This window comes from Arvicola amphibius, chromosome 10 (assembly GCF_903992535.2).
Source record: "Arvicola amphibius chromosome 10, mArvAmp1.2, whole genome shotgun sequence".
Lineage (NCBI taxonomy): Eukaryota > Metazoa > Chordata > Mammalia > Rodentia > Cricetidae > Arvicola > Arvicola amphibius.
In genome coordinates, this window is record NC_052056.1 from 117,122,715 (window position 1) to 117,146,869 (window position 24,155).

Consider the following 24,155-nt stretch of genomic DNA (forward strand, 5'->3'; position numbering starts at 1 on the left):
TGTGTTTGTACACTCATGTCATGAAGCGAAGCTGGAGGTCAGAGGACAACTTGCGTGAGTCAGTTCCTTCTCCTACTATGCGGGTTCTGGGATTGGAACTCTGGCCGGCAAGCTTTCCTGCTGAATCATTTCACCGGCTCCCCACTCCTAACTTCATTTATTTATTTATGAGACAGGGGTCCTCTGTGCATCCCTGGCTGTCCCGGAACTCGCTCTGTAGACCAGGCAGACCTCGAACTCAATGATCCACCTGCCTCTGCCTCCCTGGGATTAAAGGAGTGCATCGCCATCACCTTCCCCACACCGCTTCGCGAATTTGCGAGTCATCCTTGAGCAGGAGTTCTGCTAATCCTCTCTGTATAGATCCTGTTTTCGTAAATGTGCAGCCGAAGTGAGTACCCAGCCTTATTTATTCATTTATTTATTTATTTATTTATTTATTTATTTATTTATTTATTTATTTATTTATTTATTGTTTATATTTATTATTATTTATTTATTTAAAGCTAATGCTGGGATAATCAGAACCGGGAGAGCCGGCTCCGCAGCCTTGGTCTTTCCTTCCCAGGGCTGCTGGGGACCGGGTATGGGCGGGGCACCTCGTAATCACGCCCCCTGGTGGGCGTGGCGGAGTTTCGTGAACTCCCCATCACGCCCGCGCGCGCGCGCCCGCGGAGCGGCCCCTCAGGTACGCGGACAAGATGGCGGCGTTAGCGGGGGACAGCGCAATGGAGGTGGTGCCGGCGCTGGCCGAGGAGGCCGTAGCCGAGGCGGCGGGCCCCAGCTGCCTGGTGCAGCTGCCGGGCGAGGTGCTGGAGTACATCCTCTGCAGCGGCTCCCTCACGGCGCTCGACATCGGCCGCGTGTCCAGCACCTGCCGTCGCCTGCGCGAGGTGTGCCAGAGCAGCGGCCAGGTGTGGAAGGAGCAGTTCCGGGTGAGGTGAGCCGTCCGCTCCGTTCCCGCAGCGCTCCGGGCCCGGGCCTGGCGTGGGCTCCACCCGCCACCCTCCCGCGCTCGCGCCGCCCCCTCTCAGGCCCCGCTTCCCGCGGCCGCAGACAAAGGCCTGGGCCGGGGCCTCCGGAGCCCCGATGGGGTCGCCTCGGCAGCCCGCGACCCGGCCTCCCGCTCGGCCCCGCGGCTGCGGCCTCCCGTGCCTCCCGGCTCCGGGACGCGCATCTTTTGTGGCCCGCTCGGTACAGGATGTTTACGTGCCGGCGGGATTGCGTGCATTCCCGGCTGGCTGGGATGCCGGGATCGGACCTGCCATCCCATCTCGTGACCTTGGGGGTGGAAGGGGTGCCGTCCACCTCCCTTCTCCGCAGCCTGGATCTTTCCTTCCGTGATTAGACACCTTCCCTCTGTTTTGCTGCGTGGGGGAATCTAATGAGATGCGGCCCCGGATTGCGGGGCCTGGTGCTGAGGAGGCGCGCCATCAGTGCAAACCGTTAGCATCATCGCAGTGATTGTGTCCACCACGGAATGGGAGGGTGGGGGTGGAAACACTGTCTTCCCGTCACCAAGCCAAGGTCACTGCATCGAGTAGTGAGGGAGTGCGTGGATGCCCGATGGAGATTGCAACTAGAGCCGCTGCCCGCCCCCCCTTCCCCGCAGGCTCCTCCGCTGTCAGGGGTTCTGCAGTCTCCGCTGCGCTGAGAAAGGTGTTTTCTTCCCTTATAGGTGGCCCTCCCTGATGAAGCACTACAGCCCCACCGACTACGTCAATTGGTTAGAGGAATATAAAGTTCGGCAGAAAGCTGGCTTAGAAGCCCGGAAGATTGTAGCCTCCTTCTCCAAACGGTTCTTTTCAGAGCATGTAAGCACCTGTTATGTGGCTCAGGCTGTGTGTGTGTGTGTGTGTGTGTGTGTATACACACATGTGTACACGCCCGTTAGCTGCTCGACTCTTACTGCTAGTTCCCTTTCCGATGCTCAAACAATCCCTTGCTTACACGGCTGTAAGAGTCATTGTGTCCTCTTCCCTCCCGTCCAACAACACGGAGCCATTTGTCCCTGCCAGCCCTACTTTTCTAAAGCAGGAGGCAGTGGGGCTGTGAGGACCGGGGAGGGATACACAGGGCGGTGTCCACTGGGTCCAGATAAGCCTTATTTTTCTTCAGGATTGTTACACAGGCTTTGTGCAGCCCCGCGTGATTTGGGAGCCCTCAGTGATCGGATGCTCCAAAGCCCTTACACTTGTTTTCCCAGGGAGGCAGCCTAAACAAGTGTGGCCTGAACCAAGCAGTAAACTGCGCCATTTGTTAAGGTGCTGGGTTAAAAACTGCCTGCAGCTCACTGTCTAGCATCGGTTGCTCCCAGCAATGGAGAATTTTTGTTATCACTGCTGCTCTTTGTTCTGAGGGGAGTTTCACCATGTAGCCCAGGCTGGACTTAAACTCTTGTCCAGCCTCCTGAGGGCTGGGATTATGAGGAATCATTGCCAGACCTGGCTCAAGCTGCTTTTCTTCATTGGCTTAAATCTTTTCCATTTTTTGGAGTCGGTTGTTTTCCCCTCATCCAGAATGTCCCATGGAAATCCGTGTCCGTTCCTGATGCTGCTTTCCCTAGGGCTAGGAACCGGTCCCCTCATATTTCCCGTTTCTCCACAGACTGGTGTCTGCCAGTGGAGCTGACATTCTTAGCTCTGCTCTTCTGGTGTGATGGAGTTGTTTTCTGAAGATGGCGGCTCCTTTTCCACTCTTCTGTAAAGGAATTTATAAACAGTGTTTCAAGTTTCGAAAGGGCAGATTTGACTTTCAACACATTCTAACTCAGTCCCCTACTGGGACTGCATATAGACATTCTCCAATTTGTTTATATAAAATGCTTATTAATAGCAGCATGAACCAAGGTTCTCTTGAGCCTGGAACAGTGCCCTAGCCAGTCTGTAATCACAGTGTTCAGTACTGGCTTAAACGTGTGCACACACACAGGTGTGGTGCAGGACATGTATGATGCGCTTCATCACAGGCTGCTGGTTCACAGCCTCTACCTGTACACCAGCTGGGTTTGTGTGTGCCTCTGTCTTATCACGGTGGATTGGTGAGCTTCCCTCTTCCTTCCCTGTACCACTGCTTACTTAATTAGAAGCTTGTGGAGGACTTTGAACACAGCAGGGCATACTTAGGGTGGACTCACAGGTGGGTGATCGACTGGACTCAGCACTCTGGTATTCTTATTTTCTCCATGTGCACACAGTCACCATGAAACATTGTGGCTGCCCTCTTGAGGAAAACTGGGGGACATCTCAGGACTTTAACCCCAGAGTCTTAATGTGCCACCACCTCAATAGCCATTGCACCATTACCTCAGCATGCGTGTGTGCCTCCACCACAACGCACATGTATGTCTCGTTGCCTCAGTGCACAGAGCAGAGTACACAGCCAGGGAGCCCCAGGAGCACCTCTGTGTTGGACTAGTTGTGTGTAGCAAAGACTTTGGGAGATTGGAGAGTTGCAGCCTCAGCCTGTATGAGCTCTTCATCGCACATGAGAATCTGGCACCAGCAGGCTCAGAAACTCCTCGACTGTGAAAGTGGCGGGGGGGTGACTCAAGTGCCAGGGCTTGAATGTGCTGTGATTTCTCTGTTGCTTTCTGCCCTGACGGCCCTAGGAGATAGTGTGCAAGAGCTGCTGTCACTGTCCCCGTGTGCAGCTGCTCTCAGTTGTGGCTCAGTTGTGTGTCTGCCAGTGTTAGCTGTGCTAACTCATGAATGAGTTCTCCTGTGTGTGTGTGTGTGTGTTTCCCATAGGTTCCTTGTAACGGCTTCAGTGACATTGAAAACCTCGAGGGGCCGGAGATCTTTTTTGAGGATGAGCTGGTGTGCATCCTAAATATGGAAGGAAGGTAAGCCATGGCTTTCTCGGTGTCATCATCATAACAACTGCAGGGGGAGAGAGGTGTTTCCAGATACTTCACGTCTTGGCACAGGTATCATTTCGAAAAGTTCTGGGTGTGTGAGATGAGCACACCAGGACAGTTGGCACACTGTCATTCCCTGCAGCCATAGGCGTCTCATCCATGGATTCAGCCAACTTTGCATCAAAACTATCCAGAAAGCTGTGCATAGGGTCTCACGTCTATACTTACAATACTCAGGATGCTGAGACAGGGAGAAGCAGCAGGTTCAAGAGCTACGTAGTGAGTTGCAGAACACCCTGGACTATGGAATGAGACCCTGCCTCAATAATAAAATCTTAAAAAAAAAAATATGTCAAGAGGCAGGGAGATGATCAGTCAGTACAGCTTGCTCTGCAGGTATGACGAGTCAAGTTTGATCCCCAGCTCTTCTCGTGCTGGCCTTGATGACAACCAACTTAGCCAAGTGGCGAGCACCAGGCTCCAGAGAGAGATTGTTGACTCTCAAGGAATGACACCTGAGATCTACCTCTAGCCTCCACAGACGCTCACACCTGTGTGCACACGCGCGCACACAGATTGTGGTTTAATGAGCGTTCACAGACCCTTTTTCTTGTTGTTTAAACAGTGACTACTTACATTGCACTTAGTGATTTAGGGGTGATTTAAGGTGCAGGGGAGCGTGAGCTTGGGTTCTCCGCAGATACTCTCCTGATTCAGAAGAGCTAGAACTGGGGAACCTGATGTCGCAGTACAGAACTGCTCTCCTGGAGATCCTGGCTTCCATTCTCATCGTCCACATTGGGTGACTTGAGCCCCTATAACTAGCGCCACAGACCTGATTCCCTCTGTTGACATGCACAGCCACACGGGCACGAGCTCACACACACACACACACACACACACACACACACACACACATCATTTACAATAAAAACAAACCTTAGTCTTACTGTTTAGAATGGTATATCTTATATTTTCTGCTGAAAAGCTTAATTTCCAATTCAGTGACTTGCCGTGCAGCCTAACCTCCTGTGGGAGAGATCCGCTGTTGTAAAAGTTGGAGAAAAAGATGCATTGAGAGAGGTCACTGCACAAAGTCCTGACCAGGAGACAGTGTTTTGTGTTTGTGGGGAGAGGTTCTAGGTCTGGGGTGCTTCCCCACCCGAGTTTGTGTGTAGGTTTTTGTGAGCACTGGAGTGTGCACTGACAGTATTGTGTGGCCTCATGGTAGTCTTTAGGCATGGCACGTATGGAGAAGGGTTCAAGGTGCACTTTATTGGCTTTAGTTTGTGTGATGTAAACTTTATTTCTTATTTACACTTTCCCTGTTCTTCCCACTGTTGATTTTATGTTGGCCTTTCCTGCCTCCACTGTTTGCTTTTTTTTTTAATAGTGTTGGATGCCAAACCCAGGGTCTTCCCCCGAGCCAACTGGGTGCTCTACTCCTGAGCTCTTAGCCCCACCTGTTTGGGTTTTAATAGCTAGCTACTTTGTCTTTCATCCTAATCCTAACTACTTGAGAAAGGGGAGGGGATCTTTGCTTGTGGGAGACAGATCCTGCTCTGCTTTGTCTTAGTATTGCCCCAGGGATCTGTCCCAGTCAGCTGTCACAGGAGGTGCTCCCTTTGCTCACAGCTACCCTGTCTTGCAGATTGACTGGTGGGCAGCCACTTGCTCTCTGCTTTAGAGGCTTCCGTTCTTAGTGTGTGGGTTCTCGGGAATAGGTTTCCTAGGTAGTTGAAGTATGTTGAAAACGTGTGAAAATTAATATACTATCCAGTGCTGCTCCAGGTAGTTACAAAGAAGCAACGAAGATTTGGGCATGGGAAGGTCTTTATTTCATTTAGTTGTTTTTCCACCTGGATAATGTTGTCATAAAATAAGTGCAGAGAACTAAATCTACAAGAAGAGCCAGAAGAAAAGTATTTAAATGAGTGTAATGGGAAGCTTGCAGTGTGAGCTGGTGGGGCAAAGTGTGAGGGAACTTGTGATCTCAACAGAGCTCTGTGGGAACGGACATGGACAGGATGCCAGAGGAGCTCCTGGAAGAGAAGGGCAGGCAGGTTGTTGAGCAGAGAGAACTACGTGGAACTGGATGCCCAGCTGGAAACCGGCAAACTAGCCTTCTGCTCAAAACTTACTCTCAAGAGTAACAGCCCACACCATAAGTCTGTGACTGGTAGGCCAGGCTGGGAACTGGCGGTCCTTTGCAGAGCTTACCACGCCCAAGGGAAGTGGGCAGGGCAGCAGTTTTAAGGAAACACCTTGGAATTCACTCTTCAGAGGACTGTTAAAATCACTGGGAAAGACTGCCTTTTTGTGCTAGTCAGGTCATCAGGAAAACTGAACTCGTGCAGCCAGTGGAAGTATGTATTGTGGTTGTTTTCAAAGTAAGTGTTGTAAGCACGTTACCCTTGGTGGGGCAAGTGTAATGGCAGGGCATGTTCTGTCAGTTTGCACGGTGACCCTTTTCGCCTCCATTACTGCTGTGGAAAGCAGTGGGAGCAGGCAGTTTCTGTAGACAGTCAGGTGCCCTCTCTGGGTGTGAGATGACTGACTACCTGTGCTATTCTGTGTGGTCTGAGAAAGCACAGCCTGCAGGAACACTGTACTACAGCATGTTACAGAGCTTGGGCTGTGCCTGAGAAAGTAATATGGGTGGCCAATGCCCAGCCAGACACTTGTAATAGAGGTACTGATTTCAGACTCAGAAAGGGCTTTTGGGTATCCAGGCAAAAGAGATGAAGTCACTTCTGTGCAAAAGAAAGACTGACTTCAACAGCAGCACTTTATGCCAGAGGAAAAAGGTATTCCAAGACATAAAGGAAATGCCAGCCAAGGATTTTTATATCCAGCTGAACTGACTTCCAAGTATAAAGGCTAAAGACAAACTTGTCAACGTGGAAGAACTTAGACTTTGGGCTCGTTCTGACATGTCAGCTAGAAATGGAGTTTGAAACCCAAAACCACAGAGAGAGTCTGACTCAGGTCTACTGGTGAGCACTGAGTGGACATTAACCTGATGTCCTGCCTCCAAATGAGAACTGTCTAGGAGTCAGTACTATGTGTGTAGTTAGGGCAGCAGTCTGGCAAGATGTTCAACAGGTAAAGGTTCTTGCTGCCAAGTCTGAAGAACTGAGTTCAATCCCTCGGATCCACATAGTAGACTCTGCAGCCTGTCCTCCGGCTTCCACATATGTCCCATGGTCTGTGTGTACACATGCCTTGGTAGACACACACACTTGCCTACACAAGATTATGGACAGATTACACAGCCTCTTTATAGTCCGAGAAATGATAGGACAACTGGCCATTACACTCAGGCCAGACTTGTGTGTAGATGGAGATGTGTGTAAAGCCAGTGAATGACTGCCATGCCGTCTCTGGTGTCATAGAGGGGCAGAAGGAGGTCAAAGCTGTATATGTCTGAATTTGAGTCAGAAGTGTCAGTGTGAACTCATGACCAGCCCAGTAGCTACCGCTTCCCCCATGCATCCAGGATCACGGAGAAATGACTGCTTCTCAGGCCTGTTTCAGAAATGTACAAGGTGAGTCCAGAGCCAGACATTATGAGTACTGACAGTCCCTCCCCTCAGTGAGGGGCAGCAGTGTGGGAGAGGCAGAGCGTGTTGGACTGCTCCAGAAAGGTTAGCTCTGTGAGTCCCCAGTACTATTTCAAGACATTACTTGGTCTTTGAAGGAAAATCAAAAATGAGTGAAAGGGATAAGCAGAGCATTTGTACTGTTTTTGCTACATTTCATCCCGTTGGGAAACTAGAGAATAGATGAGGGTTTTGTGACAGTCTTTCCGATAAATGAAGAGGGGCTGGTTCAGTTAGAGTTATCTCTGAAGGAGCAATAGTCCTGGACACTGAGCACAGTGACTGCTGATACTGTGCAAGGGATAACCAAGCATTGCCATCAGCTCCATCCCACCTTTCTTTTTTATTAAGACAGAGTCTCACTCTGTAGTCTAGGCAGGCCCTGCTTGTAGCCTCTGCTTCCTGAGAGGATCATAGGCATGAGCCTTTTTCTTGTGGTGCTGGGGGTAGAAGAAGGCCAGCGAAGCAAGCTTCTGCCTCTGGTCTGCATCTGCAGGTGGCTTTTGGTGGAAGACTACCCCACCCTCTGGAGTGGCAGCTGGCCACACAACTGGTATTTGAATTTCACAGAGCCTCTCTAACTACTTAGTTGGGAATTGATTTTGTGTTCTTGTTTGTTGTGTTCATCTATGTATATGTGGGTACAATCATGCCACAGTGCATGAGTGGTCGGAGGACAGCTTGTAGGAAGTGGCTCTTCCTTTCTACCAGTGTGGATCTTGGGGATTGTGCTCAGGCTTGGCTCCTTTCTTGCCAGCCTTTCCATCTACTTAGTAATAAGAAATTCGGAGCAAGATGACAATATAGATGGACGTATTCTAAACTTTGGGAAGCTACTGTTAGACAGTGGGGAGACCCTGTAGATGACTGGGACTAAAAAAATCCCTGAGCAGTTCAGGGATGTGTGTGGGCAGTCACTCTAGAGAGGCTCAGGAGATGGCCACAGAGGCATGAAGTGTGATTGTGCAGCACCTCAGAGCTGTGCTTCTTGGCTTGCGCGGGGAATGCAGCATTAGCCCCCACACCTTTGTTGGGGGTGACTTTCCGCAGCAGAGGTTAACAAGCAGCTGGAACCGACAGCTCTGCTGACTGTCGCTGACCTCTGTGGGTAGAGGAGGCCTTACTGTTCACACCGTAGTCTCATGTTTGGGAGACCTGATGAAGTGCTTCACGCAGAGTCTTCTACCCACCCTCGGTGCACAGGCGCCACTGTGGGCACTCAGGGTATAGCAGTGAGCAACCCCACATCCCTGCCTTCACAAGCTCGCGGGGTAACAATAAAAACACACAAGCTGTTGATCTTCTAGGAAGTGGAACGTGCTGGGGAAATGCTGAGGGAACTAGAGTGTAAGGTTGTGGGGCACCTTTTGATGTAGGGTAGCTGTGGAGAGGCCTGACTCGGGCCATCCGAACAGAAAGCCAAGAGCAAGTAAGAGAACAGACTGCAGGCATCCAGGGAAGGAACATTCCACTGAGGAAGGTGCCAAGGTGACACAGACAGGCACTGGGTTAAAGGGACAGTGGGGGCAGTTGGAACTGAGATTTCAGAGGCTATGGGGATGGGATGAAGGGACATGTTATGTCTTTACTAGAAGTTGGGCTTCTAGTAGGTGAGCATCACTGGAACAATATACTGCGTGTCAAGAGGTGATAAGGGAGAGGATGGAAGCAGGAGCTGAGGAGGAGGAGGGTACTGAGACACCCACAAAAACTGGGCCAGCTTTGCCAAGTTAGTGACAAATGCTCGTGTTAGGTGTTGGAAAAGGACACTCAAGGCATTCAGGATGGTCCTCTTGGGATAACAGCTTACTGTGACTTTGGGAATAGTGACTCACTAGGAGGAAGTCTTGGGATGCCCCCAGTTATCTAGGCAAGTATGGAATAACAATTGCATGTGCAGATTTGAGTTCTTTGGAAAACTTCTTCAGAAAGTAACTTCTGGAAAGGTGGCCATATCAGATGCACCTGAAGCCATGAGAGTAGAAGGACTGACTTCCCTGAGTGCACCAAGCACAAAGGAGAAGGGAGCAGCCTGTGTTCTGCGTGTCAGAGCAGGCCCTGGGGACAGCACAGCACAGCAGACCTCACCTCCCAGGATGCCGCTGACAGCCTCCTCCAGAGACGTGTAATGTCTCTGTGCCAACAGCGGTGCACATGTGTGTCAGCTGTGTTTGTCTTGTTAAAGTGGGTATATGATATGAAGGGGGCGGGGCAACTCAAGTTCTTAGTGGCTTGTTTGATTGCTTTCCAGGAAAGCTTTGACCTGGAAATACTACGCAAAGAAAATTCTTTACTACCTGCGGCAGCAGAAAATCCTGAACAACCTCAAGGCTTTCCTGCAGCAGCCCGATGATTATGAGTCGTATCTGGAAGGTGGGTGTTTCCGTGCCTGTGAGCAGGGGTCTTTGGCAGCTGAGCAACCTTTTAAGAGCTTGTGACAACTGCCCCTCCAGGTAGAGGAGAAAGAAAGCCATGCCAGTGGGCTTCAGGAAATTGGATTACAGAGCACACAGCACTCAAACTTCCAGCAGATTCCAGTGGCATCTTCTGTGTCAGCTCAAGTGATCTAGTGTCGTAAGAGTCATCACCAGCTTAGTGACAGTTGAGGACTGGATGCTCAGTCAGGAAAGCACTTGCCACACAGGTGTGAGGAGTTGATTTCTGCCCCAGAACCCGTGTAGAAAGCTAACTTGGTGCATGCTTATAACCACAGCCCTGGGGAGGTGGAGACAGGACTCTTGCAGTTCTCTAGTCAGTGAGCTTGGCAAAAACGATGGACGGCTCCCAAGGACGATGCTGAGGTTGACCTCTGCCCTCAACAACTCTGGCCTGCAGAGTGAGTGACCTTTGCCTAGTGGAACCAGTTCTTCCCGCTCAAAACTGTTACTTCGGATGTTCACTTGCTCCTATTTACCTGTGTCCTGAAGCAGCTGGGGATTAGTGAGGACAGGCAGGGAGTAAGTAATGTGGCCTATGGCCTGAGGCATGACCTGACTGGGGGTTAGTGGGCTCTTAGGGGAATAGTAAGAAAATGTGACTTGGCTTTTTAAACACTGTCTTAATTCTTAGGAAGAAGCCTCCTGTGCTGTGGTTGTGAAATGTGTGCTTATTTATGTCTCCTCCCTGCTCCTGGGGGTTACTAGATGGGTTGACTTCCCCCCTCACTGGTGTTCTAGGTCACATCCTGTCCAGTATGGTTCTCCAAGCACTCGGCAGCCTCTCCAAGGAGTCCTGGTTTTCCCTGGGCATCACTGCCAGCTGTCCTCCAGTCAGCCAGTGTGCCTGACCCACTTGTCCCCATCGCTGTAGGACCTGCCTCATGTTTTCTGAATGACCGCTTGCTTCCCAGGGCCCTCGGTGGTCTGGTCCTCCCCTAATGTCACACACTTTGCAGATTGCTCTGCAGTGCTCTGCTTCTGAATCCAGGCCTTTGCCTGGAGAGGCTCAGCTCTTCTTCCTCACGGTGGCAGCATTCTTCCTGTGGTCCCCTGCCCTTCAGCTCAGGGCTCACTTCTGTGAGTTTCAGCTGATCCCTGCAGAGCTCACTGGCTTCAGCAGCTGCAGCTGCTGTGACTGTCACAGTGACTGCTGCATCCCTTCTGTGTCCAGTGTAGTCATTGTGTTTCTTTGCTTTTTGTTTTGTTTGAGATGCAGAGCACAGCCTAGCTGTCAGCCTGTCTTCAGAATGCTAGGTATGCCCAGCCCTTGTAAGTGGTTTGTTATGTTCCAGGCCTTGAGTAAAGATTGCCACAGCCCACAGTGCCTAGTGGAGATACATGCTAATGGTTGAAGGTCTAATGCTGACTGAAAGGAGATAGGAAATCTTGTAGTTAAATGGAAAGTCATAGTCATCCTCTCGTCTGCTTTATACTTCGGAGAGCTGGGAGTTCATTTCTTTTGAGGTGTTTGTTGCTGTTCTCTTTTGTTTGAGGCAGAATCCTGACTGGCTGTGTTGACCAGACTGACCACAGACACACAGAGATCCTTCTGCCTCAGTTCTGGGATTAAAGCTGTGCCATCATGCCAGCTTTCATTTAACAGTTAAGACTAGTAAAGCAGTTTTCTTTGTTTTTGTAGGTTATATATGAAAAATAAATACTTGTTTTACATTTTCAAATACAAAGTTTCGGTTTTCACAGTCTACCCAGGTCACTAGAAAGGCAGTAGAAACCTCTGAGTGGCTAGAGGGGAGTGCTTGCTCCAGAACCTGCTAGACTCCAGCAGCCACTAAAGAAGCCTGAGTGGTGACTTACAGACAGTCCCTATAGCCTAGGCTGGGTCTCCCAATGCCCTGAGCTGCCTTCAGCTTCTGAGAGTGTTGGTAGAACAGCTAGGTCCTGAGGTAGCCTATGGTCTCTTGAATTTAAAAGATCACTGGAAGGCATTCAAGTAAAAATGTTCTGTAACCAGTGATGGCTTAGGCATGGTATGAGGTTGGCTGAGCCTGAGGCCAGCAATGAAATGGGCCTGCTCTGTAGGCCATCAAATCTCCTTTAATGAGGTCTCTTTGTTGCTCCTGCTCCCAGCTTAGTTGTTAGGAGGAATTGCTGTAGGAAGTCTTTAGTGGTTGGGTTTTGAGTGTGGGAGACAAGTGGCCTGAGGGCTTTCTTGTGGGCATTTGGCACTCTTCATAATAGGACGTGGGAATCATGACCTCCAAAAAAAATGGTTTGTTTTGTTTTCTTAAGTGGTGTATGGAGTGCTTTGTGGTGAAGGCATCTGATCTTCCCTGTCTGTGTTAGGGGTTTGCCTGGCATCTAGGGTGGGAGCTGGTGTGGTGTGAGAAGTCACAGCCCCAGGTGCTGGTTCAGTAACACGCCACTACCAGTCAGGTAGAAAGCAACACTGGCTCTGCTCTTCTCACCCACAGGTGCCGTTTACATCGACCAGTACTGCAACCCTCTCTCCGACATCAGCCTCAGAGACATCCAGGCCCAGATCCACAGCATCGTGGAACTTGTATGCAAAACCCTCCGTGGTATCAACAGCCGCCACCCCAGCCTGACCTTCAGGGCAGGTGTGGAAATGCTGTAGCTGACCCTGGGGGTGGCTGTCTGAACGGTGTAAAGCACTATTGCCACCCTGTCTCCATTCCCAGCCTGGCAGCACTTGACTGTCTTGCATGTCCTTGCCAGTCACTGTGTGTTCGGGGTGTGCCTTGCTTGTGTTTGGGGTGTGAGTGTTTGGGGTGTGCTTGTTCATGCTTGTGACCCAGAGGAGATCTCTGTGCTGCAGGCGAGTCCTCCATGATAATGGAGATAGAACTCCAGAGCCAAGTTCTGGACGCCATCAACTATGTCCTGTATGACCAGCTGAAGTTCAAAGGGAACCGCATGGACTACTACAACGCCTTGAACCTGTACATGCACCAGGTATGTGTGGCTGAGTTCCCTCCCACAGCTGTGGGCTCTGCAGCATCCTCTGTGTGCTCCCTGTAAAAGAACCATTAGATGCCTAAGCCTGCAAGTGTGCACACACATGGGGTTCGGACACTGTTGGGGAAAGGGTGGGTGTATAGGTTCTGCGCCCCTACTTTGTGCATTTGCCAATTTTGATGCTCCAGGGTGCTCCATCCCTGGCTCCCTTTTAGGTAGACAGGAGTGACTGTGTGTGTGCAGGCACATGTCCTTTGGACTCTGATGACTGTCCACTTCCTATTGACAAATGCTGTTGTCTTTCCCTTGTCTCAGTGAAGCCCGTTTTCCTCTGTCATAGGATAGCATTGTAGGTTAGATCTGCTACAGGATGTTTTTTTAATTTAAATTTTATATATATTTTTAAAAAGGTATCAAATCCTATTATAGATGGTTGTGAGCCACCGTGTGGTTACTGGGAATTGAACGCCCTGGTCCTCTGGAAGAGCAGCCAGTGCTCTTAACTGCTGAGCCATCTCTCCAGCCCCCAGGATGGCTTGTTTAAGCCCTATGAATGGAAATAGACATTTCTGTGTTTCAGTTTGCTCAGTCTATGATTGTGAGTGTTGAACCGCACAAGCCTGCCTCTGTTGGCCTGGAAGACTATGGCCCAGCTACATCAGCCACACACCTTTGATGTCCATTTCCTTATCTGTCCTGTTATCTGTAACATGGTTTCTGTTGTCATATCACAGACGTTTTTACATACTTGCTTTCTGGTAGGAGGAGGCCAGCAGGCTGCCTGTAAAAGACCCGGCAGCGAGTCAGTCCAGGTTCACAGGCTGTGTGGTCTGTGTGCTCAGTTCTGTCTTACTGGGTGAAAGGGCGCAGGCAATTGGAGTCTTGGGTGCTGTGCTCCCTGTGTGCCAGCAGAGCTGTGTGGACATAGAACGGGCTGGCTATAGTCCTTTGCCAATTTTGAGATAAACTCTCACTCGGTGGCCCAGGCTGGTCTTGGACTGTCTGCTCTCCTGCTTAGTCTCCAGGGTGCTGGGATTATAGGCATGGCCCATAGAACCTGGCTTCTGTTATTTTCATGTCATAAATTGTTTTGTTTTTAGAATATTTTAAAAATTTGAAAATTCAGGTATGTGCAACAGCTAAGTGGTGGGACGCTTGCCCAGTGTGCACAAGGCTCCAGCTTCCATACCTAGCTCTGAAAAAAAACAAAAGCTAAAAGCAAGGAATTGGGTGTGGGGATGGTACACACCAGCAAGGCCAGCACTTGAAAGACTGAGGGGGCAGGGTGGCTTTGTAAGGAGACCCTGTCTAGGGCTAGGGGAAGAGGCAAACTTCTGACTGTGAGAAACACCCAGTGTGCTGGATTCGGTCCCTGATCTAAATGTAGCTCTGGAGCTAGCGTGGGGTGCCAGGCACTTCAAGCAAGCCCCTGGCCTTCCTAAGCCTCCGCAACCTTCATCCCTCAGGTATTGACCCGCAGAACAGGAATCCCCATCAGCATGTCTCTGCTATACCTGACCATCGCCCGGCAGCTGGGTGTCCCACTGGAGCCTGTCAACTTCCCAAGCCACTTCCTCCTGAGGTGGTGCCAAGGCGCAGAAGGGTGAGCCATCTTTGCCATGTTTAACAGGTGCTGAGGAACCGGGTTCTGGTGTTAAATTAGGTATTACCAAGCAGGCATCTGCTTCTGAGGGACCATGTTGAGGTCTGATAGTGATGCTGCACTGTAGTGATACGAGGCCTTACGTGGGGTGACAGCACTGCTCTGGATGCCTCTCTGTTTCTTACACAGGCAGGCATGAATCTATAATATCTCAAATCCTAATTTACAAAAGAGGTCTTGTGGCTGTCATAGTGTGAAGGTAAATCCCGTCAAAGGTTCTTCCCTTTTCCCCTCAGAAACAGCCTCCTCCTCCCACACTTGTGCCCCAGCTTAGAGAGAGGAGCACCGGGGTGGGCAGCTTACAGCCTGGCTGAACTTAGTCGTGTTCTGGGAGTGGCCTGTGTCAGCTCAAGTCCTCTGCCTCTCCTAAGGAGAGTCTTGCCCAGGGAGAACAGCTCTCCTCCACATCAGGGGGAAACACATCCCGGTGCCCTGTCTGGACACTGGGATGAGCAGTCCCTGAGCTTTGAAGCCAGAGAAGGCTTCTTTGGAGCCAAACAGGGCCAGTGTTCTCTGTAAACACTGGCTTGAAGAGTTCAAGCACAGCTTCCACTGCACGTGTGCTACACACACACACACACACACACACACACACACACACACACGCCCTCTTAGTCTCTTGCTCTGTAGAAGAGAAGTACAGCTGGACTTCACATGCACCTCGGTTTCAGAAGGCATTTCATGACGTGTGAAGCCCCCCCCAATCCATTACTTTGGGAAATTATTTGGAAAATAATGATTTTCCAAATGTGTGGTCCTCACAGTGCACCGGTAGGTTAGTGTTTGCAATCTGGATGTCTAGTTCCTATTGTATTTAATAAGAAAACTCATTGCAGCCCTGGTAAGCTTACCTATCTCCTTGTGCATCTATAAGATACCCATGTGACATCTACTACGGGTCCTGCATGATCTGAGCATTTCTGGCTCATTTCATTTCTAGTGTAAGGTCCCTTATGCACATTAGTGACTTATTAAGGACAGTTTTCAGTATGGAAATAGTATCTTTCCCTATAACACAAATGAGTATGAGTTTTATTTTTTACTGTGTCGATTCTTTGAGACAGTGACTCACTGTGCTACCCAGGCTGTCCTGGAACTTGGAATCCTGCTTCAGCCTCTCACCTTGAGTGCTAGTGTTCCAGAGCTGAGCCACCACTCCAGACTTAAACAGTGCAATAATTTGTTAGCACCTGAAGTCCTGTCTGCTCGGGAGGCTGAGGCAGGAGAATCACTTCACTCGAGGACCCAGACAGGTGGCAGAAACAAACACAGGGAACTGTAAAAGCCTGAGCCACAGTTGCAATGCTGGCATATGCACAGCTCTTGCTCACAGCTGGGCTCCATCCTCCCTGCTCTGGCTGTTCTTAGCTTTCAGTTTTCCGTACGGATTGAGAATCAGTAGCTTAGGAGGCCTGTGTGGAGTGGGAGACTGAGACAGGAGTTTGTGGCCAGCCTGAGGTACAGTCTAGCCCTGTATCCAACAAGAAAACAAACAAAATTTTGCTTGAATATTGATTGAAGCTCAAAGCTGCCTATGGCTGGTTCTAGCTGGTTCTGGCTCTAAGGTGAAGGTCCTGCAGCCTCTTGCTGTCTGTGACTCTTGTTCTGGGAGTCCATCACCAGGAAGTTGTTTCCCTTTCCACACGACTGTGTTAGGTTATCCTGAGCTACCAAGTCTTTCTTTCTAGCTTTGGCTGGTACTTGTATACAGGCCTGGCCTTCAGGGCTTGGCTACAAACCATGCGTCTTCCATACGGATGGTTTGTAGGTCTGGCTTTTAGTGACACAGCACAGTATCTGAACAGTGCTGTTCTGTTTTCTCTAGCTTAGTATGTTGGCTTTGTATGCTGTTGACCATAGAGCAGAAACAGATAGCAGTACCCTTGCTTCAGGATGATTTTTGAGGATTTTTGTTGTTTTTTGTTTTTTAACTCTGTGTGTGTTGGGGGGGTGACAACTTGTGGGAGAGTCAGTTTTTTCCTCTACTGTTTGGGTCCCAGGGTTGAACTCAGGGCCTTGGACTTGGCAGCAAGCACCTTTACCACTGAGACAGAGTGCTTCTGCCTTTCACATTAGCTTGCTGTTTGGTGTGACATCTTTCATTGGTGTCATCAAAACTGCCTTCTGAATTTCTAATTTTGTAAAGTTTTGTTTGTGGTGTTTGCTGTTTTGTATATTGAGACATGGCCTCACTCTGTAGTACTGACTGGCCTGGAATTTGCAATATGCATCAAACAGGCCCCCAAATCACAGAGATCCTCCTGCCTCTGCCTCTGCCATTGCCTCCCTGGGATTGAAGTCATGCACTACTGTGCTTGGGTAATTTTGCTGAGTTGTACATATATGTAGACGTTAGATTTTTTTTCAAGGATGTATTTTTTATTATCTGTACATGTCTTTTCATTTTTGGTCTTTATATATAGGAGTAGTTGTTTGGATTTTGTTGGGGGGCTTGATTAGTGCGTGTTCTGCAGATTGAACTGTGCCTTATCACTGAGGTTTACCTGTCCCCGAAATGATCTTCTGTGTCCAGCTCTATATTCCTGGGGCAAAATTAGTCCAGATATATATATATTTATTTAAAGCCCTAGCACTTAGCCCCATGCACATTTTGTCTGTGTGTTTTACATCATGATGACCTCAGCTTGTCACTCTTGTATGCTTATCATAGGAAGTTCTGGCCATGCAGCAAACGCTGACAAGTTCTGTGCTCTTTTAGAACATTTATATAAGTCTCAAGTCTTTGCCAAAAGTGGGCTATGAGCACGACTCAGGAAAGAAATCCAACTGAGACAGTTAGCGGCCAAAGAGAAAAATGTTATGTGATTGTGGTGGGCATGGGATCAAGATTGCTCAGAAGAAGCTGCTGTCCCCAGCACTCCTTGAGCCTTCCAGAACACACTTGGCAGTGCTGTGAGAATGTGAGCAGATCCAGCCTGAGGTTGTGTGGGCAGAGGAGGACCACATCCTGGGCTGGGGCTCCCTAAGTTTTCTTAGGTCCGTGTAGGCCCAGATCTCCAGACAGGCTGCTGTTTGCCACTCGGTTGTTAGCATACATCTTGGTCTTCATGTCCCATGTCTTTCTGTCCTTGTTCTTTGAACTCCTGACTCAGGGCTTTAGGGCTCTGGCCGGCTATCAGTCAGTAAGCGTGTTTCCCTCTGCTACCTGTTTGTTTGTGTGTTTATTATCACTGTTTGTGCATGCACAGCACACGTGTAGAATCAAGGACAGCTTGTTAGAGTCAGTTTTCTCCTCCTACCGTATGGGTCCTAGGGATCAAACTCAGATGGTCAGGCTTGATAGCAAGCACTTTTATCCACAGAGCTATCTTTCTTGCCCTTCTGCTTCTAAAGAACAGGGCAGTATCGGGTTTAAAACTCTCCAAGGCCTTGATGTTATTGGTGAAAGCAGTACAACGGTGCTGTGACCTCCACCTTGAACTCCTCCTTCAGGGCTGTAATTGTGGCTTCTTGGCTCTCCTTCGGCAGGGCAACCCTGGACATCTTTGACTACATCTACATAGATGCTTTTGGGAAGGGCAAGCAGCTCACAGTGAAGGAATGTGAGTACTTGATTGGCCAGCATGTGACGGCGGCATTATATGGCGTGGTGAACGTGAAGAAAGTGCTGCAGCGGATGGTGGGCAACCTGTTGAGCCTGGGCAAGAGGTGAGGGCCTGGCTTCCACTGCTCCTGAGCAATATTGGCCTTCTTTCTAGGATTTGTGCAAAAACGAGAAGCTTGTTTAGTGAGCTGCCCTGTGGTAACTGCTTCTGGGACATCAGCCATGCATTTGTTGGTGCCGAGAAGCCACCCTCTGATGTTTGCAGTAGACTTAGCTCTGCTCAGACACTGAAGGCATTCTTTGGAAGTCAGTGTCTTAGAGTGGCAGAGGTGGTGTCCTCTTGTCCAGGTGCTGTGATCTCTAACCTTACACCCTCCTGTAAGAGAGCAGAGTCCGAGGTTAACTTTGCTCCATAGTTCAAGGAAACCTGTTCTAGGAAATTGTATGATGCAACCAGTTTCCTGATGCCTAATAGGATTTACCTAGCAGAACTCGTTTTTAATAGGCTGTTTTAGAACAGTCGTCAGTTGGTGCGTGAGTGAGCAGACGCAGAGAGGTCTGTAACCCCTGTCCTCATGTGAATGGAGCTTGTCCACTGCCCAGCCCCCAGCACCAGAGCAGACACTTGTTACAAGTGCTGACCCCTAACCGACAAGTATAACCAGGGTCACGTCTGTTGGTGTCAGCTCTGCGAGTCTGGACAGTGTCACCCTGGATAGCTCTGCTGCCCTCGCAGCCTCTGCTCTGCTCTGAGGTTCTGGATCTGTGTGTGCCGCTGAGGTGACTGCGCAGTGAGAGCAGGTTTAATGTGGTACAGGACTTAACGTTCAGTGTGGGTTCTGTAAGAGCTTCGCAGTGCTGAGCAGCGGGGTCCGAAAGCCTTGGGAGTCTGTATCAGTTGCTGTTAGACTTCACTGGGAAGCCCACACTGAGGCAAAGGTAATTTCTTCTCCCCCAGGGAAGGCATTGACCAGTCCTACCAGCTCCTCAGAGACTCTTTGGACCTGTACCTGGCAATGTACCCGGACCAGGTGCAGCTCCTGCTCCTCCAGGCCAGACTCTACTTCCACCTGGGCATCTGGCCAGAGAAGGTAATTATCTTACTTTGATGCTCAGCCCTTGCCTTAGAGAGGAAAACTATAGCTGGACCAAGGTCGTCCTCCTGTTCCAGGGAGTAAGTTCAGGTTTGTTCTGTCTCCAGCTTTGCCCACTAATGAGACGTTTCTCTGTCTTCTGAGAAGCATTGGTTCTGTCACCAGGAACGACCCCTGAGCACTGGACGCAGAGCTCCTGTCCTGCCTCTTCCCCCACCCCCCATGGTGCTTCCTAGAGTCACCTGACTCTGCAGGGAGAGGTGGGATAAGGTGCTGGCTTTGCTGCAGCTGTTGGACATGGGATGATCCGGAGGCCAGCTGAGGCTTCTTATTGTCTGGTTCTGGGTTTGCTCATGCTGTAATCCCCACATCTGGCAGGGAGTGCCATAAAGAAGCTGCCTGTGGAGCCCAGAGCTGGCTTTGGGTTCCCTGCGTGCAGTCTTGTGTGCGTCTGAGTGTGCCAGAGTCTAGCCCATTCCCATCCCATCCTTGGTCTGGAAAGAGGCCATCAAGCCATTTGTTTGTTTAGAATGCCTGCAGAGGGCATTTGTTCTGAGCCTCCACTGGGATGTTTCCCAGAGTTTAGAGATGGGAAGGGTCTTTCTGCAGAAAGTAAATCTCTGGGGGCTGAAGAGATGGCGCGGCTGTTAAGAGTATTTAATGCTCTTGTAGAAGGCCTGAGGTTCAGTTCCCGCATGCACATGGCTACCCTCAACCACCTGTAACTGCAGCTCCAGGGGACCCAGTGCTCTCTCTCCTCTGGCCTCACGCACCCTCCCACCTCCCCCCAAACATATCCACATAATTAAAAATAAAATCTTTTAACATTTTTTTTTTAAAGATTTATTTATTTATTATGTATACAGCGTTCTGTCTATATGCTTGCTGGCCAGAAGAGGGCACCAGATCTCACTACAGATGGTGTGAGCCACCATGTGGTTGCTGGGAATTGAACTCAGGACCTCTGGAAGAGCAGTCAGTGCTCTTAACCTCTGACCCATCTCTCCAGCCCCTTAACATTTATTTTTAAAAAGAAAGTAAATGCTCTCATGAAGTGACTATACTGGGTCATCAGTTCATGGCTGTAAAGATATATACTGGGGCACAGACATGGGCACTCCTGATTCCTTAAGAAAAGTTGTCTCCCATGGCCAAACAGACGAGTGCTCTGGAGGAGTGCACCCTGGGGACTGTCGCCCACGCAGTAGCCCCGGGTTTAGTCCTTTGAGTTTGTTCAGCCAGTTCTGTTTGTTGAGGGATTTCGGGAGCAGCCAGGAAAGAGAGAGCAAAGGTCCTTCACTGAGCTGTCCCAGTTGAGTAGCAGGTCCAGTCATGGGAATAGCCTGTCCCTGGGCCTTTGTGACTGAAGTGCTCAGTGCTGTCTTCATAGTAGTTCCACTGGGGACCCTCCCACTGGGGACCCTCCCACTGGGGACCCTCCCACTGGGGACCCTCCCACTGGGGAGCAGCAGCACTCAAACCAAGTCCCTTTTTCTTCTGGCACATACTGCCTGGTGGAACATCTGGACCCAGTCCTTTTGTTCTGAGCTAGGACCCCACCTCAGGTCATGGTGAAGTTAGGAAGTTAACACCAAGACCATCAGAGAAGTCCTTAGGGACTCATGTCATTAGACACTTCTGGAGGAGAAGGAGCTCAAAGGGTGGGTCAGCCTGCAAGAGGCATGGGGGAGGCGTGTATCAGCCTGTGGGGCATAGGCTGTTTGTTACAGATGACCTGTCCCTGAGCAGGACACCTGCAGGTTGCCTCACTTTCTCTTTCTAGTTTGTGAAATCGGGAAGAGCTTCAGAGGCTGTGGTGGGAGGGTAGAGCAGGTGGTCATGTTTGTGAAAGTCACTGCTTCTGCTGAAAGCCGCCCTCTGTCCTCTCAGCTGTCTTGTGGCACTGTTTCCAAGTCTGCAGTGCACTGAGTCCACCGCAGGGGTCACCCTGAGGGTCACCGTGGCTAAGGAGCAGCCCCTGCACTTAGTGCTGCCAGAGCCCCAGTGCACTGTGACTCACGTGCTTTCTCTGCAGCGCAGGAAGCGCCCCTCCTCCCTTCCCTGGAATGAGTCCGTTGGGCTCGCCTGTGGCCACCCTCCGATCTACTCCCTGCATGTTTACCACACACTTGCCCACCGCCCACCACCTATCTTTGCTCCTGTATCTCACTCCCAGCCCTCCCCCAGGCCCTGTTCTGGCCAGCCGCTCTTCTGTTGCTGTTGCAAGGCCAGGAAGTGGCCAGGCCCTTTCTCCTGCTTCTTTGATGCTCCGCCTGCTACATGGCCACTGGTTCCCAGGCTCCTCTGGTCTCTTCCTGGGTCTCCTTGTGAGGCTTTACACATAGGTGCTCTCTAGGATTCCTCTCCCCTGTGGACTGTCCCAGGGTCTTCCTTCAGTGCCTCTTTTATACCTGGGCAGGGGAGAGGAGACACGGCCACTGGTCTCCCTGCTCGCTTTCTTGTCATGTGCGTGGCAGTCAGGGTCTTGACAGGACAGACTGCTCTCTGAGTGGCTTCCTGCTGCCCTGGGGACGGTTTTCTTACCCTGCAGTGTGACTCACAATTCTCCGTGGTTCCATCCCACCTGCCTGACTGTCCATGTCCCACAACTGTGTGGTGTGTGTGTGTGCGTGTGTGCCCACGCCCCCCTTAGGAGGAGTAATGTGCTCCTGCTATGTCCACCTTGCACATGCTGCATTCCCCTCTGCTGACCCCGCAACTCCATTGCCGCCCCAAGCTCTTTACACCGGACCAAGTTCTCCCAGGACAGGTTGTACACAGTGCGTTCCCCACTAGCCATTCTCTGTGCTCCCAGCCTGGTCTTGGCATGTAAAGGCTGCCCAGAGAAGTTCCTGTTCAGAAGTGATTGGGTGACTGTATGTAGTTCCCTTGGATGTGAATGAAGGAGACTCCCAGGCCCTACAGAGTTTCCAGCGTGAGGCTATCGTTCCACTCCAGAAGTGGCTGTTTAAAGAATAGGCTGTTTGGGCTGGGAGAAAGTGCAGGCTGTGTAGAACTGGCCTAGGACCACCAGGGCAAGCAGCATTCTGTGGCCTTTGTCAGGGGCTCATTCCCGCCCACCTGCAGCCAGCAGACAGTCTACCAGCAAACAACCAAGGGGAACCAAGAGCTCAGAGTGAGACTTTGTGGACAGGCAGGACTCATGCACACAGGGCAGTGGACTGGTGGGCTCGGAGCTGCCTGTCAGTGGATATGTGGACTTGGGGTCGTCTTCTGTGGGAGCTGAGCCACAGCCTCTGTGTTGCTGTGTGGCCAGAGGAGGAGTGGTGGAAGGGAGTGCCCCTGAGCAAGAGTGCTCCTCCCAGCTCTCTCCCTGAGCATCTGAGTTTTTGTTTTGTTTTTTATTATGTGGATTGTGGCTTGTTAATGTTTTTGAAACAGGGTTATAGTATGTAACCTGCTCTGACCTCGATCCTACTTCCTAGTGCTGAGATTATAGATGTAAGTCACTGTGTTCAGCCAAGGCCTGTAGCTTTGGCTGGGAACATGATGTCCACTGTCAGCATTGTCCTTTGTAAACACACCAGGGTCCAAGTCACATGTACCCTCACTCTCAACCTCACACACACATCATGCAAGGAGCCAAAATTCTCTGTCTTATAGTCTGAGTGTGGGCCACCTTTGTGCCCTGAAGAGTCTATGTCTGGCTGTGTGCATAGTGGCAGAGGTGCAGGTGGCTCTGCTGGGACATACAAGGACAGCCGTTGTTTCTGGCAGAATCCACAGAAGCTCACTGTTAGATGGGATGCTCTCAGCTGCAAAAGACAAATGCCCTGAGCACCCCACTTTAAGAGCCCCCTACTGGAGGTGGGATATAAACGGGGGCTGGCTTTTGATAGATTTTTGTTGAAGCAAGCTTTGGGGTGTTTGGGGTACTGACACTCTGCCTGCTGTTTTTCATGTTAAGTTGCATCACAGTAATTAAAATGATTCTATTATCATTCCCTGGCACAATGGAAGTTGAGACCATGGGCCGAGGATCATACCCAGGGCCACATCTTTGTAACCATCTTGGACCAGCATTTAAATTCACTGAGCCAAATTCCTTTCTTGCAAACCAGCAGTGGCTGTGCAGTGCCACACCTGATAGGCATCCAGTTCTTCACCAAGAATTACCAGGAGCCACTACATTGCTTTGGAAGGTGAGGGTGGACTTCAGAATAATTGCGGAGGTATCTGGCTGTCAGTGTGACAGGAAGTAGCTTGGAAGAGAAGCAGCTGGTTGACTGGTCTGGGCCTAGAGTTGAGGTCACCTGTCCTGTTAAGCCGGTCCAACTCAGGACTCAGTAAAGCAAAAAGGACTGATGTGTGCTGTGCTCAAGCATCACTGGGGTGTGTGGGTCCAAGCGTGTTGGTGTGCATTCCCACACTGTTTGAGCCTGACTTAGGGAAAGCACTGTGAGCAGCACACAGACCACAGGGCCAGCTCTGCTCCTGCTGCCAGCCTCAGTTCTGCAAAGGTGACTGCTTAAATGTTGCCATCCGGAGGCTTGTAAGCTTGCCTCATCCTGTGAGTGACACCGAGACAGTTCCGTCAAGCATCTTTTTGCCTTGGTTAAGGGGTCTTGGGGTTTTCTCCTCTTAAAGCAAGAATGACAGGATAGAATGGTTTCCATACTTTGGGCCATTACAACTCCTGGTCCACAAGTGGCATGCTGTTGCTGGTCTTTGTCAGGCTACATGGGCAGGTGTCGATCCTACGCTTCGGAAAAGAAAAGGCCTGGCGAAAATATTATCTCCTAGTCTTTCTGTCTTGTCTTGAAGGTGCTTGACATCCTCCAGCACATCCAGACCCTCGACCCCGGGCAGCACGGGGCGGTGGGCTACCTAGTGCAGCACACACTAGAGCACATTGAGCGCAAGAAGGAGGAGGTAGGCGTGGAGGTGAAGCTGCGCTCTGAGGAGAAGCACAGAGATGTCTGCTACTCCATCGGGCTCGTTATGAAGCATAAGAGGTGAGTACCTGCTCCTGGCCT

General features: G+C 50.4%; 1 protein-coding gene and 1 pseudogene across 2 annotated transcripts in view; one reads left to right on the top strand and one right to left on the bottom strand.

Moving 5' to 3' along the window:
• Positions 1-300: 300 nt before the first annotated feature.
• Positions 301-399, bottom strand: LOC119825798 (annotated as a pseudogene).
• A 255-nt stretch (positions 400-654) lies between these two features.
• The window catches only part of Fbxo21 (F-box protein 21), a 31,639-nt gene continuing 8,138 nt past the window's right edge, over positions 655-24,155 (top strand). The window contains exons 1-10 of one of the 2 annotated variants that reach the window (XM_038344947.2): positions 655-940; positions 1,679-1,814; positions 3,750-3,844; positions 9,713-9,834; positions 12,332-12,478; positions 12,697-12,833; positions 14,303-14,439; positions 17,989-18,168; positions 19,023-19,155; positions 23,923-24,134. In XM_038344947.2, the coding sequence (XP_038200875.1) occupies positions 702-940; positions 1,679-1,814; positions 3,750-3,844; positions 9,713-9,834; positions 12,332-12,478; positions 12,697-12,833; positions 14,303-14,439; positions 17,989-18,168; positions 19,023-19,155; positions 23,923-24,134 (1,538 nt within the window). In that variant the 5' untranslated portion in view covers positions 655-701. The remainder of the gene's footprint in view (positions 941-1,678; positions 1,815-3,749; positions 3,845-9,712; positions 9,835-12,331; positions 12,479-12,696; positions 12,834-14,302; positions 14,440-17,988; positions 18,169-19,022; positions 19,156-23,922; positions 24,135-24,155) is intronic. The other variant, XM_038344948.2, reaches the window with a different exon arrangement.